The sequence below is a fragment of the Pyrgilauda ruficollis genome, unplaced genomic scaffold (genome assembly GCF_017590135.1).
Source record: "Pyrgilauda ruficollis isolate IOZ18807 unplaced genomic scaffold, ASM1759013v1 scaffold50, whole genome shotgun sequence".
NCBI classification, from domain to species: Eukaryota; Metazoa; Chordata; class Aves; order Passeriformes; family Passeridae; genus Pyrgilauda; species Pyrgilauda ruficollis.
This window is the reverse complement of record NW_024526600.1, coordinates 7,269,874-7,284,410: the sequence shown is the minus strand read 5'-3', so window position 1 is coordinate 7,284,410 and position 14,537 is coordinate 7,269,874. Positions and strand designations below refer to the sequence as shown.

General features: G+C 45.4%; 1 protein-coding gene across 2 annotated transcripts; it reads left to right on the top strand.

The window, feature by feature from the left end:
* The first annotated feature begins 4,834 nt into the window (after nucleotides 1-4,834).
* CREG1 (cellular repressor of E1A stimulated genes 1) lies at nucleotides 4,835-10,725 on the top strand. 2 transcript variants are annotated; one of them, XM_041480307.1, is made up of 4 exons: nucleotides 4,835-5,203; nucleotides 7,187-7,306; nucleotides 8,580-8,764; nucleotides 9,137-10,725. In XM_041480307.1, coding segments are annotated over exons 1-4 (630 nt in total). In that variant the 5' UTR covers nucleotides 4,835-4,879; the 3' UTR covers nucleotides 9,138-10,725. The 2 variants fall into 2 exon arrangements, with proteins under 2 accessions (XP_041336241.1, XP_041336242.1); XM_041480308.1 differs by lacking the exon at nucleotides 9,137-10,725 and having other exon boundaries at nucleotides 8,580-8,765.
* The last annotated feature ends 3,812 nt before the right edge of the window (nucleotides 10,726-14,537 follow it).

The following is a 14,537-nucleotide window of genomic DNA, read 5'->3' as shown; positions in this document are numbered from 1 at the left end:
CTGTGGGCTCCTGCAAGGCAGATTGCAATTCTGTGCTTTGTCAAGACATTTGTTGAGGGTTTTAGTACAGCTCACCTGTCAGTGCCAGTATCTGAGGTCGTTCTGTCCACCTCTCTGCCTGGCCTTGGCTGCTGTTACCCACATCCTTTCCTGGAATTCACACCACTAACCAGCAGCTGTTACTATATTGGGCTTTTGACCTCCTGAAAATGGGGTCTCAACCCTTTCTGTTCCCACTCAAGCAACTCAATTCTCAACTGAAAAAGTAAAAAAAAAAGGGGAGGGGGATAAGGTAACCACTGAAGAAACAACATTTGCATTTCAAAAATTAATCAACTCAAAAAGCCAACATCCTGTTTTGTCTTGGCTTTACACACCAGGTCTGACACTTGGCAGTCCGACAGGAAGCGAACGTGAGCAGCGTTTTTCTGTGGGAAACTCTCTTTTTGAACCCACCCTTTGCTAAGTGTGCCTCGAGCTGTCTGCCCGTGGCCCTCAGCACTAAAGCAGCGCCGTGGACGCCGAGCCTCACCCTCTTCTTCAGGGACTTATCAGCAGGAAATGAACTCAGCTGGAACGCTTCGTACCAGTGACATTTTGGTGCTCGGGTCCTGCAGCTGCAGCGCTTCCGAGAGCATAGACACACAAACACACACGTGCCAACACCCACACGGACACACGGACACACGGACGCACGGACCGGCGTGCCAGGCTCTCTGCACCCCTGGGAACTGATGTCAGTGGGAAAGTCCCCTTAACCAAAGGGACTTAAATGGAAGGACGTGGCTCTGAAGTGGCTCTCACTGAGCTGAACTTGAATGTGAGTTTGTGTGTTTTTCGTGGTGACCACATAAAAAAGTAGGTGTAGAGGCTAACTTAAAAACTGAATAATTTCACGTGCTCCTGACTGTCAGCTGGCACCTGAGCAGTGACATCGTGGTTCAGACTAACCCGGCTTCTTAATTAGGGCTTCCTAATTGCCAGGTTCTGGGCAAAAGCCTGTCCCTAAGCAGAGTAAAGGTTAAAAATGCTGTGTGGCACAGGAAGCATTTCACCTTGAAATAATGAGATCACAGTGAGGTGGATCACCCTGGTCCCACAGGGGCTGGTGGGTGGAGTTCAGATAAAGGGTGTCATGTCTTGCAGCACCTGAAAGTTTTTGGAGAGCTCTTCTTTCTCCTGATCTGCTTGACTTCAGAGAACACACTGAGCTGGGGTGTTAAGAGGCACGGCTGCATCCCATTGTACTCACATAGTGATGGAACAAATATTATCAGCATGAGCCACTGACAGCTTGCTTCCAGACTGAGCAATTCCTCTATAGTTACTAGTTTTAGTACACCAGGTTTAATATAAATCAAACAGAACCAGTCAGAACAGTTCTCAGGCCAGTCCTACTGCCCATCTCTCAGTGTCCTAGAAAGCAGCATCTCAAGCAGTGGCCCTCGCCAGCAGCTTCCTCAGCATGCAGCCCAAGCTCTGACTGAACAGGATTTTCTGACTAAAAATGGAACAATATTTCTGGTCCCTAACAGGTTGCACCCAGAGGAAGCTTGCCTTGCCACTGACTGTGTGCAGTGTTAAAAAAATAAAAGGACTTTTGGCTGAACACCAGGCCAGCGCTGTAATAACTTTGCCTATCTTCTAAAAAATACACCAAAGAGTCAGAAGCTAAATCCCCAACTGAGGTAATTCAGGAAGTTTGAGGGTGAGAACAAATAAATGTCTTATGCACAAGCATGCAACACCTCTCTGCTCAGCAAAGGTCTGTGCTGTGTGCCACTTGTAGCAGCAGCAGGGCTGATACCTCCTCAGGAGAGAATCTAACCAATATTTTTAGAAACAATTTGCATGGTTGGTCTCATGTGGCAGCAAGCATTGGCACTTCAAAGCACTGAGCACTTCAGCTTTTGCCAGAGCTGACTCACAGGTCAGTCTCTTCTGTCACAGGCAGCGGCAAGTGACTTTAATCACCCCGGCAAGTGACTTGAATCACCCTGGCTGTCATTTGGATGCGGGGAGCGGGCCTGGCTCAGGAATCAAGCGCTGCACACACAGCCCCCGAGTGTTATCTGGACACAGAAAGGTTTCTGTTCACGGACAGACTGCATGACCTAGACAGGAAGCCTGGAGCAGAGCACAGCCAGGCTGTGTCTGAGGAGAAAGCGTGCCCAGCCCATGCAGCAACCAGGCTGGCTGCAGAGAGAGCTGGCTCAGGGAAAACCAGCTCTGAAGAGGGCAGACAAAACAGGACACAAGCCAGGATGACAAAATGACACAATGCCAGGATGGAAACCTTGCCCACTTTCTGGCTAAAATACATCTTCTCCAGGGACACAGCCTGAAGCCCATCACATATAAAACACACTGAAATTGTGATCATTCCGTGAACTCGACCTTGGAGGAAGTAAACTTGGCTCCATTTATGGTGAGATGTTACTGTCTATTTACTGGCTTTTAAATGCAGTGAAGCACATGATTTGGAAAGGAGAACTAGTAGTGCCTACCAATACTTTCTTGACCCTGTTATGCAAGGATGCTGAGAGCCCCTAGACAATATTGCAGCACAACAGAGAGAATCCTTCTCCTTTCTCTGAGATCTAACTGAGGAAGTGAGAGAGCCCAGGGGCTGCACATCAGGGGTTTAGAGCATCCTTTTTTTTCCTTTTCTCTATGAAAATTTCAGTTTCTCCTGAGCATCTCCAGGAGAAGGCAGCAGCAGAAGGCTCCATGTGACCTGGAGAGGAGGCAGGGATCTCTAACCATGCTTTGCAGGCAAGGAGAATACTGGAGGCAAAATTATTTTGTTCTGCTTGTACAGAACAGCAGATAAATAGCAGGGAATGGATGGGTGGTGTGTTTTCTTTGCTGAGTTCAGCCCAACAGGATGATCCATCTGGCCTGCCATAAGCTGTGGGTGCTGTGGGGCACCTGGTGGTCACAGGGCAAGTTAATTTGGCTTTCTTAGTGCTACATTGCTCTTTACATAGTGTGGACATACTTGGATCCAGGTGGAAACATGAAAACCAACCATTTTTTAGGACCACTTGAATCAAGTAATACCCAGTTTAAAGCATCTCTTCGTACAAATCTTTATAAGGTTACTGAGCACAAAGTGATGAATAAAATAAGCTAAGTGTTTATTTGGGTAAGGAATGCTTGGAAGAGCCTTCAGTGGAAGGTGGAATGGTGTTCAACTAACAAAACCAAGCCTTGCAAAGGCAAGGGCTCTGCCATACACCCTGCAGTGTGCAAGAGGTAACACCAGAGCTCTGCCTAGTGGCAAATCATTCTGTGGGCTTTGTGGCCCAAAACAGATAGTCACTGGTGCTGTGATTAAAGGATAAGGTTTTCCCAAGGGAAGGCTGGGCCTCAAACACCTGTGGTGGCACAGAACCAGCCATTGAGACTGATTCAGCAGTGGACAGGGATAGCGGGGCCGATGGTGCCACCCCTTGGATTGCAGAACCGAATCATTCTGGCTGGGAAAGAACTTCAGGATGGCCGAGTCCACCTGTTAACCCAGCACGCCGTGCTCACCATCGAAGCACGTCCTCAAGTGCCACATCCACGCGGGTTTTGGACACTTCCAGGATGTGACAGACTTCCCCAGGCGCACAAAGCAGGGCCGGTGCCAGGGGCCGGCTGCTGCCGGGCAGCGCGTCACTCTGAGCCCGCAGAACGGGACGGGGGTGCCGGAGGGGGAAGACTGGCTCGGCACAGGCGGGAGCCGCCGGGACATCTCCAGGACACCCGCGGGACATCTCCGTGACACCCGCGGAACATCTCCAGGACACCCGCGGGACATCTCCGGGACATCCCGGGACATCTCCAGGACACCCGCGGGACTCGGCGGGGACATCCCGGGACATCTCCGGGAGCCGCGTCCCGCCGGCGCCCCCCGCAGGCCAGCGGCGGCGCTGCCACCGCCTTCCCTTCTTCCCGCGCTGGCGCCTCAGGGAAACGGGATTGTCCGGGAATTCTGTGGGACGAGGTCCGAGCAGGCCAACAGTGGCATGCTGGCCTGGAGCAGGAATAGCGTGGCCAGCAGGAGCAGGGCAGGGATTGTCCCTGTGTACTCGGCCGCACCTCCAGTGCTGTGTCCAGCTCCGGGCCTCTCACTTCGGAAAAGGCCTTGAGGGGCTGGAGCGAGTCAAGGGCAGGGTCTGGAGGCGAGTGTTGTGAGAAGCGGCTGAGGGAGCGGGGGGTGTTCGGTCTGGAGAGAAGGAGGCTCAGGGGAACTCACTGCTCTGCAGCCGCCTGAAAGGAGGGTATGGCCAGGTGGGGTTCGGCCTCTGCTCCCGGGAACGAGTGACAGGATGGGAGGACACGGCCTCAAGCTGAGCCGGGGAGGTTCAGGCTGGGCCTTCAGAGGAATTTCTTCACGGAAAGGGTGGTTAGATACTGGGATGGGCTGCCCGGGGAGGTGTTGGGGTCATAGTCCCCGGAGGTGTTCAGGGAAAGGCTGGCTGTGCCACTCGGTGCCGCGGCCCGGGCCACTCGCTGGGTCACAGCCTGGACCCGGCGATTTTGGGGTCTTTTCCACCCATTCGGTGACGCACAGCACGGCTCCCATTGGCTGCCGGGCTGCCGGTGACTCCGCCCCCTCCGCGCCGCGCTCTCGGGGTTGTTTACAACGTCTGCGCTCATTGACCCGCCTCAAGCGGCTCTCATTGGCTGAGGACCGCCAGCCTCGCAAGCCTATTGGCTGACAGCGGGGGTGGTGGCTCGTCCCTCCCGAGGTTGTCGCTCATTGGCTCGGAGGGGAGGGCAGCGCTGCTTCTATTGGTGAGGCAGAGCGAGGCTCCGCCCCTCGCGGCGGGTGGGCGGGCGCTACGGGCGGGCCCGGCAGTCGGTGGCCGGCGCCGTGCGGGGCGGGATGTCGCGGTCCGCGGCTGTGTGGGGCGCGATGTCCGTGTCCTCCGCGATGGCGCGGCTGCTGCTCCTGTGCGCCGCATCGGGGTTGCTGCTGGCGGCCGTGGCGGCCATCCCGCCGCCGGAGGAGGCGGCGCGCATGGCGCGCTACGTCCTGCACAGCTGCGACTGGGGCGCGCTGGCCACGCTGTCGGCGCAGGAGGGGCTGCGCGGCCGCCCCTTCGCCAACATCTTCTCCCTCAGCGACGGCCCGCCCGGGCCCTGCGGCGGCAGCGGCGTCCCCTACCTGTACCTGACCGACATGGAGATCTCCGTGCAGGACCTGGAGGTGAGCGGGGCCGCGGGAGGGCGGCGACGCGGCGGGTGCGGAGCGGCCCTGCGGAGGACAGCCGGAGAAGCGCGCGGGGTACTCAGGGCACCAAGGGGTGATCGCAGCGCAGCGTGACAGCGCTGCTTCGCAGGGCCACGGGATTGCTCTGGAGATCCTGCAGCCCAACCCCGTGCCACGGCAGGGTCACCTCGGGAAGGTGACACAGGAAGGTGTCCAGGTAGGGCTCTGCGGAGAGGGAGACTCCGGCACCTCCGTGGGCAGCTGGTCCAGTGCCCTGCCACCCTCAGCGAAAAATTCTTCCTCATCTGTGTTTTGGTTTATGGCTGTTCCATGGATGTCGCCCCGTTTGACAGCCCTGGGGACAATTAGCCCTTGAGCAGTGCTGTCTGTAGTGACAGCCAGGAGAAGTTCCTGCTGATCGTGGTCTTGAGACAGAAAGGGCAGCACCAGGCAGAGGAGGTGTCTGCAGCTTCCAGAAGCACTGAGCAAAGAAATGAGGTGCCACAGAATATTTGAACATTTGAAAATTTCACACACAAAACAGTCAAAAGGACTGGAACTTGTCAGTGTAAGACCTAAGCAAAGAGAATTCTTCCAGAGCCTGCTGAAGGAATAGTTATTAAATCTCTGGTGCTTACCGTAAAGGGAAGCACACCTGGAAAGGCAGTGTTGTCATGCTGAGAATCTGAGTGTGTAATTTGCCATGTACCAGAGCTTTTGTGGCGAGCAGTTTGCTCAAAACTTAATGAAATAGTGGTTGTATGCCTCCTTTATTTTGTTTGTTTTAGTAACTTAAAGTATTAGCTAGTCAACACAAAATAATGGTAATATTTCAGACTGTTTTCTCATTTTTTGTTTGTTCCCTGTCAGACTTTAGTTTGTTACCTTAAAATAGTTTAATTATACGTCTGAGTGCTGTAGAGAGTCTAATTTATTTTGCCTGATACCTTTCTTTCCATCCAGATACAGCTGTTTGCTTTCAAATAACGCAAAACCCACGGTATAAACTGGTAATGAATATTTCCTTCAGAAGGCACCTCACAGGTCCTTATTTTGCTGCTTCAGGGCAGAAACTCTTGGCACGTGATAGTCACAGGCAGGGGAGAAGGTGCCAAATAATCGTGAGTCAGCTTTTTGGGAGTTAAGCAACTTCCTATCTCTCAAGTGCTTGCTTCTGTTTCATGAGGTCACCGGTGCTCTCCGAAGTGTCCAAGTGACTGTGGAGGGTTTCTCTTGGACATCAGTCCTTCTAATGAAACTTCTCAAAGCAGGGGAACTTCCCTTACTGGGAGATAATGACCCCTAGGACGTGGCATTCTGCAATCCTGTTTGGCACCAGTGCTTTTCAAGCCATGGTCACCAAATTAGTTTTTAGAAAAACAATCAGATATGGGTTCTTGAATTCTTCAAGTTAGGTGTTTCACTTAAATATTTAGATTTTTTTTTTTTTTTAAATCTTACTTCTAAAATTCACTTTAAATGCCAAAAGAGGTGTTTGGGAGAGCTGGGAGGCTGTTTTGAAGAGATGTTTGTTTTTGTTTTAAGTAATTTTAGCAACAGTTGTGAAGCTGAGTTGGTTGCCTTCTCAGTAAGACTTTTCCCTTCCACCAGAATTTACCTGATGATGTTCACTGTATGTCCTTGTTGTCTGTACTGTCCTTTGTGTCTGTAAATTGTAATATATCATCATTTGCATGTGAAATAGGCGGGCTGAATTCAGAGTTTTAAAGAGTTTTATTCTGTGATGTTTGCATTTTATGTTAACAAGTTTCAGCACACCTCTGAACTGGGCTTTATTTCAGATTCAGAGCTCACCCAAGGAGCCTTTCAGATGTAGTTAGGAAAAGGTGATGACAGCTCTTTTTGCCAGTATTACTGAGCTGAATAAAGTACCAAGAGCTGAAAATGTGGTGGGTATGACATTTTTTTTCACATAAGAAAGGTAAGCCTAAACCTCTTCTCTTACTTCTTGCATTTCAGGTCAATTCAAACGCCTCCTTGACTGTGTCTTTGGCACAGACTCCTTACTGCAGGAAGCACAGATATGATCCCCAGAACCCCCTCTGTGCCCACATCATCTTCGTTGGGAGCATTGTAAAGGTAAGGAGCTGAAAGCTGACACTGGGCAAGGTTGTGTGCATCAAATACAGATTTGTTTAGTGGAGGGAGAGAAGAAAGGTGAGAAATTCTGTGCAGAAGCATATGCTGAGGTGTTCTGTGCTGTGATACCCAAAGGCCTGCTCGTAGTTTGTGTGAGGAAAAAAAAGTTAACCCTTGAATTTTGCAGGAGCTCTGTTGACATGCCTCTAGCAAGGAATTTGGGGAGACAGTAATGCAGATCTCCCTCATTCCTGTCAATGTGTTCTGAAACTAAGAAGTCTGAGGCCATTATTTTGGAAAAACCTTCATATTTCATTCCCATCTCTCTTGCTCAGTTAAATTCTTTGGTTCAAGCAGTGTGACATGCCTGCTTCTGAAACTCTGCTGAAATAAATACTAACCTGAGCTACAAAGTTGCAGGTATTACAGCCAAAAAGTGTGCCTTGTGTGATCTGGTGGCCTTGCTGCCAGGGCAGTGTTCTTTTGTGCTCCAGTACTTTGGTGTCTTGTAGGAGGAATTGAGAACTGCATGTGTTATTAATTGAAGATCCTAATCCTATTATTGGGGTAATGATTGAGGATGAGAACTAGTCATCACTACTCTTTGTTACGTGTCTCAATTCGTATTTGGTGTTTTCACAGCTCTGATATTTGCACATTGCACTCAGCAGTCTTGTAGTTGCTTTCTTGAGTTTCTCATTAATGATGGAGTTGATTTTATTTAGGTGGTTTTTCTTATCCTATACCCAGAGCTCTAAACTGTTGATTTCACCCTTTAAATATCTGCACATTGTATATTAAGTGCCATCACACTTTTCAGCTACCCTTCTCTGTAGATTGTGTTGTACCCTCGTGTTTGTGTGTTTGCAAATGTCTCAGCACAGTTGTATCTGTTTCTGTCAGTTTGAATGAGCAGGTGCAGAGGAGGTGAAATTACGCCTTAGACATCACTTTTATAATAATTCACCTAGCATCCATACTTCTGTTTTGTGGTTTGTTTGAAGATTTACCCTTATGTTGATGAAATACTCTCTTGCTCTCTCTAAAAGCAGCATTTTGATTTAATGTTGAAATCCACTGCTTTGTAAGTGTTGTCTGCCTCACGCAGTTGCACACCACACTGAAGATGAGCAGCCTCAGCCACAGTAATGAGCCCCTTGGGACAAGACATGGCTGGACTAGAAAAACCACACTGCAGTCAGCAGTGGTTTTTTAGCTAAAACTCATCTTTACATGACTATCTTATTGTAATGTTTTCCTGTTTTTTGTTTAGGTGAATGATTCAGAAGCAGACTTAGCCAAAAAAGCATTATTCAGTCGCCACCCTGAAATGGAAAGTTGGCCCAAGGATCATAATTGGTTCTTTGCCAAATTCAACATCACCAATATTTGGGTCCTGGATTACTTTGGTGGATTGAAAATTGTGACACCAGAAGAGTACTACAGTGTCAAGCCTTAGTAAGTACTGAAGTTTTTCATGGCTAACTCTCATTATATTTCACATCTGTACACTTCTTGTTGTTAACAAGGAGGAGTGCCTCCTGTAGAATTGGCACTGTCACTGTCTTCTGTTTGAATTCATTGCAAGACAGATGATGTTTTGGTCTAATAATTAATAGTAGTGAGACTCTTCAGCATTTCTGAAGCTGTATTAATGGGATTGCAGCAAAGAAAGAAAATTGCTGTTGAATCTGTCCTTATGATTTTGAAGCGTAGAGGAATTGTCTTCTATTGTCTACATAAAACCAAGTCTTCAAAACTTTCAGATATATTTTAGCACAGTCAGCATGAATTATGCATTCATTTCACTCTTATTCTTACTCCTTGTAGGTGGAAGAAGATCCTTGGTGATGCTGATATGAAAATGAATGACTTTGCCTGTTTTCATGAAAGATTTATTTTTTCTATGTAGTGTAGAGCTGAGTTAATAATATCATAAATCAAACACCTTGCATTGTTAATGAGCATGTATTACCCTTATGAAGCAGACTTAACTTCTCACTAACTTGAATCATGTCACAATGAAAAACCTTTGTGCATAAGCAATAACTAAATTTTATTCACTGGATGTGAATTTGGAAGGGTGTCTGACAGTGTGCATTCAGAAATGTGTTTACTGGAATCTAAAAAATTAGTCCAGCTCTAAAGTGCCTTAGTTAAATAATGTTTCTGAGCACTTTCCAATATTATTTTATTTTTAATACCAGTTTAGTTTAGAATTTTATGGTGAAGTTCTACAGGATGGCTCAGCTGATGGAATGGAAAGCATTGCCTGTATTACAGTAGCAAATGACATGCTGAGTTCCCAAATCCTGTTAAGAATTTTCTCTGCACGCTGATAAACTCACTTTTTTGAGCCATTTTTCTGTTTTATTGAATGTGCTGTAGAATACAGTTGTGTTCATGCCAGCTGTACCTATACCTCAGGATGAGTTCTTGGTAATTCCTCGGCTGATTATGTGCCCTGACTCTGTAATAGAAGCAGACCAGTAGTACCTAAAATATCTGACTCAAGAAGAGTAGATAAATTCTGTCTTGTCAATTCAGTGAGAGTGTTGTGAAGGATAAATGTTTTCTGATTGAGATTCTGAAACACTCAGCTTTGTTAGTCTGATCAAATGGCAATTCTTCAGCTTTTGTTCCCCTCAACAGCAGAACTGAGCAGATTTTGGGGTCTGGAAGCCTTCAAGAGCAATTTTGGATTAGTAACCCAGAAGTGGAAAAGAAGCAATACAGTTTGACACAAATGATTCGTGATTTCTAGAGAATGAAAATTAATGAAAGGTGTGCTTAATTAATTCTGTGTTAAAGTAATTTACACCCAACCACAAAAAACCCCTTTTTTAACATCCTCTCCAATCTGATGTGTGCTGAGTTCACCAGCACTAAAAAGTATTTATGAAGAAACAAGTTGATTTTACAGTGAGCAAATATTACCTAGTTGACCTAGAGTAAAGAATTTAGACTCCTTAGAGGAGGTTGATATATAGAACAGTGGGATTTGTCATGTAAGATCCCTATATCTTAATGTTGTTGTTATATCACTCCTTTTCTCAGATACTGGGATGATTTGTGAAAGTATTTTTTATGTAACTTATTAAGAGTTCTTTCTTCATAAGGGGAAGAAAGCCACTTGGTACTGTTCTACTGTTCTGTTCTACTATTTTAAGACTAATTTAGGATTAAAAAAAACTTAGAATATAGAAACCATTTCTATTGAATAGGTAACACTGATATTTAATGTGAAATTGAAAAAAAAATTATATAAGGTACGACAGTTGTGAAAACTCAACTCAATCTCTGTCATGGACTCCATACTTTCTGTGAGGACACCTGAACGCATTACACGTAACCCTGTAACTTCTGATGTGTGAGACTGATGATGCTGGGCTTTTGTTAAAATTAAAATATTTTTTTGATGAGTGGTGTCAAGCATTATTTATTGCATGTCCAAGAATTATTCTCTCCCTCCTGTTCTCTTTCATATAAGCACTTTCTTTTCAGTGTTCTTGTTTTACTGTTTCTCTGATATCTTTCATTCTTGCTAGAATTAATGAGGAAATGTCCCTACTTACACCTGCCTTCCCCTCCTTGGATTAAATCCATGTCTTTGTGCTTCACTTGCTTTCCTGCATCTAATGCCATGAAATGAAAAACTCCAAAGACAAATGGCATCATTCCACACATCCCCAACCTCCTTCTTCCACCAGCTGCTTCTGCACCCCCAGATTCCATGGCTGGTAGGCCAGGGTGAGAAGCAGGAAAGGTCTTGACATTGCATAAACAATAAAACATTGGTGTGTTATCAAGGCTGTTTTAAGCCCCAAGCAAGCTAAGGCAAAAAAACCCCAACCACAAACCCCAAATCTCCATCCCAGCCAAAACCGGTACACCACTTTGAAAAGTACTGCTTTCACTTGAGGGTTTGGTGTAGAATAAGGCTGCCTTTGTTTCTGGTTTTCTTCTCCTTTTACTATCAGTTCCCCAGTATTTCCTCTTTGGAAGTAGAAGGGCCTTTTTTTGGTAACAGTAGAGATCTTAAAACAGTTTTATAATGCTGCTGCACCAACTGTAGATCATCCAAATCTCTTCACCTTTGAACTTTCGGAGGACCCCAGCCAGATGTTTCTTTGGGAAAATGATGAACAGCAGACTGGTTAAGCTACACGTACAGACCTGGATTTGAGGGTCAATTAGAGAAGAGCTCTGGAGCTGTATCTGTGCATCTCACTGAATACTTTTTGGTGTGTTTTAGTACTATGAAGTAGTGGAATGTAAAGCAGTTCAGGTTATCAATCTTCTCCCTCAGTAATAGGCGTGTAAATGTTTATGTCACCAACCCAAGAAAATCATCAGCTTGTCCTATTTTTCCTCACCTCTTTTCCCTGTGCTCACCTTCGTTCTGTTCAGCTCATTCAGGAATTCGTTTGTGAGCATGTTTCTTTTTTTCCTGACACCCAGGAGTAATAGAACTCTGTGGCTTAGAACAGAAGAGGCTGAGTATAATCAGTTGGTACAGCTGTAAGAAATGAATCAGTGTTTTGATTTCTGTGTGTATCCTCTGCCAGGGCATGCTTGAAGTACCTGAGCATATTCTCAACAGCAGTGTAGTCAGCCTTCCCAGCTGGGAGGCACCTGCACTCACGGGAATCTGACACAGGATATCTGCAGGCACCTCACTAAGCCACAGGATGTTGTTTAGCTGGGAATCTAATAAGGGTAATCACCACCTGTCAAGTTCTACTTCCTACTACATGTTCTTCCTTCTATTGATCTTGCTTATTGACATGTTTGTGTTTCTACTGCTTGATTTTCGATTTGTTTCTTGTGTTTTAAATGGAGGACTTGTGCTCAGTATCTTAAATATATCAGGTATATATATTATAAATTATTAATCCTTTATTCAGTTCTCTCTGGAATTAATTTCTTAGCTGTTTAATATGGTGCCTGTGATCTTCACAATAGAATAGAGGTAGCTCGATCAGAGTATCAGACTAACACAAAAAGTGTTACTTGTAACTTAATGGATTAATTTGTTTGCCAAAGGTTTTTCCTGAGCAAAAGCATTGAATCGAGATAAAATCCAATAAAGTGATATATTGTTGTTGAACACAAGAGGGTGCCACAGACTTACATTCGGCTGGAGTGTTAAATGTTTAATACTTAAAAGTGGTTATTGAATTCATCATAACTCAAAGATGCTGGAAAAGCAAACGACGGGGGCATAATATGAACAAATTCTTTTTCTACAGTGCTTTACATTATGAATTCTTCCCTCCATAAACACAGCAGCCTGCTGGCTGCAAAAAGAAAAAAAAAGGAGCATTCATCATTTTTTTTGTGTTTTGTAATCATTTTGTGCTACAGAGAGCTCAGAAGTAATATCCATGAAAATGATTTAAAGGTTTTTAAATTAAGTAACTCTAGTAAAGGAAATGGAGACAGGTATAGAAATGCCTCGGAACATCGACTGGGAGCAGCCAGCTCCAGACTCAACAATGTTTATTTCTGTCAAATCCAGAGAGAGGGGGTACCTTAGTGTGACCATGCTTCTGCTTAGGCTTATTGTGAGCTGAATTAAACCCCTTGACTCTTATTTGTAATTTCCAACAGCTAATTAATCTTGGGTTCTTCAAGTGCCCCCAGGCTGTTCTCCAGTGGCTTGGGCTGCCCTGATGATGTGCAGGTGTTTGGGTGATGAGGCAGAGCTGGGAAAAGCCTGAAGCTCCTTTTTCCACGAGGGCTGTGTTAGAGATCAGGCTCTTTTTGCTTGTTCAATCCCACTGTGTTGGCCTTAAACCTGACTGGAGTGTGGTTGACCCTGGTTGCTGTCACCAACATCTGCTCTTCACCAGGTACTGGTGTGGGACTGCTTATTTTGGGGTTGAGACCACTGCCCTGCCCTCCTTGCCAGCTCCTCTGCTTGGGTGGAGCATCCTTGGTTCTCTCTAATAATTGTATTTTCTCTGCTAGGGAGCTCAGCCCTTGAGTTTCTTATGCAAGCCTCTTGCAATTTTTCTCAGGGCTTTTTGACTTAGTTTTTGTGTTTAGAGGCTTCCTCAGAGTTTCTAAGTTGAATTGCTGTGTAAAAAGATTAGGCTGTATTAATTCGGGGTGTAGGGGTTAATGTTCTTCACAGCTTGGTTTTCTGATGAAAAAAAAAAAGCTTAGGTAACATTTCTGGGTATTTGCCTTTGTCAGATTTGTTTTTACTTTGTTGGATTCAGATTTGAAATGGGAAATCTGACCTCAAAGCTAGCAAGCTCCTATAAATGTCATGACAACTGTGAGCTGGGGAGAGGAAACCAGCCCCAGTTCATGTATATTAAAGGTACAAAAGTAATGTTTTGAAAATTTGAGTTTCATTAGTTGTGCTGATTGTAGAGCTGGAGTATTCTGGTTGAGTGTGACCAGGTATGCAGTTAGTACCAGAAAGGGTGCAATTCTGTTTTGTTTAGGGGATGGTAGGCTTTAATCAAAGAACCCGATTGCTGTAATGATGACTCTGAGTTATTTTCTTCCTCTGGCTCTTAATATCCTACATTTAAAAGCCTCAAAAAATCCCCATTACTATTTGCTTCTGATTCCTGCAGCTGCTTGGCTTAGTTTTGCATAGAATTTCTCCAGTTTAAACAAAAGAAATGCCACATTTCTGCTGGTGGGCCCAACAGCTGCTGTGGGTCTTGTAGAAAGAGGAGAGTCTCTCCCTTGACTTGGTAGTATTGCCAGTGTATCCACACTGGTCTAGAACCACTTCATGTTATTTTTGCTGCTGTCACTGACTCAGATTGAAAATTTATTTGCGTGATTACTTTTCCCTTCCCCTTACCTATAAAAATATAAATACCAGTTTGCAGCACTCATATAAAATATTTGTAACTCATCTTGATACCCTTAGATGACAGGAATGCTTTGTTTGAAGAATAAGATTACTTGTTTTTAATCTGTGAGTAATTAATTTTAAGGCTTTTTTGATAAATCTGTGATTGCTACAAGCACAGAGTAATTTGACAAAACCAAACATGGATGTGTGTGTGTGCAAAGGGAGACAGAGAGAGTGTCAAGAAATAGGATGTAATTGCATATCTAAGCATGTATATTTATGTGAAAACATTGAAGATAATTTGTTTTTCTGCAATGTTTTTATGCCAATGGAACCTGTTAAACATCTTCCAATGTTAACAGGTAACTTTCTAGATTGAAAGGTGGCAATTGTTTAGAGATAAGAAAG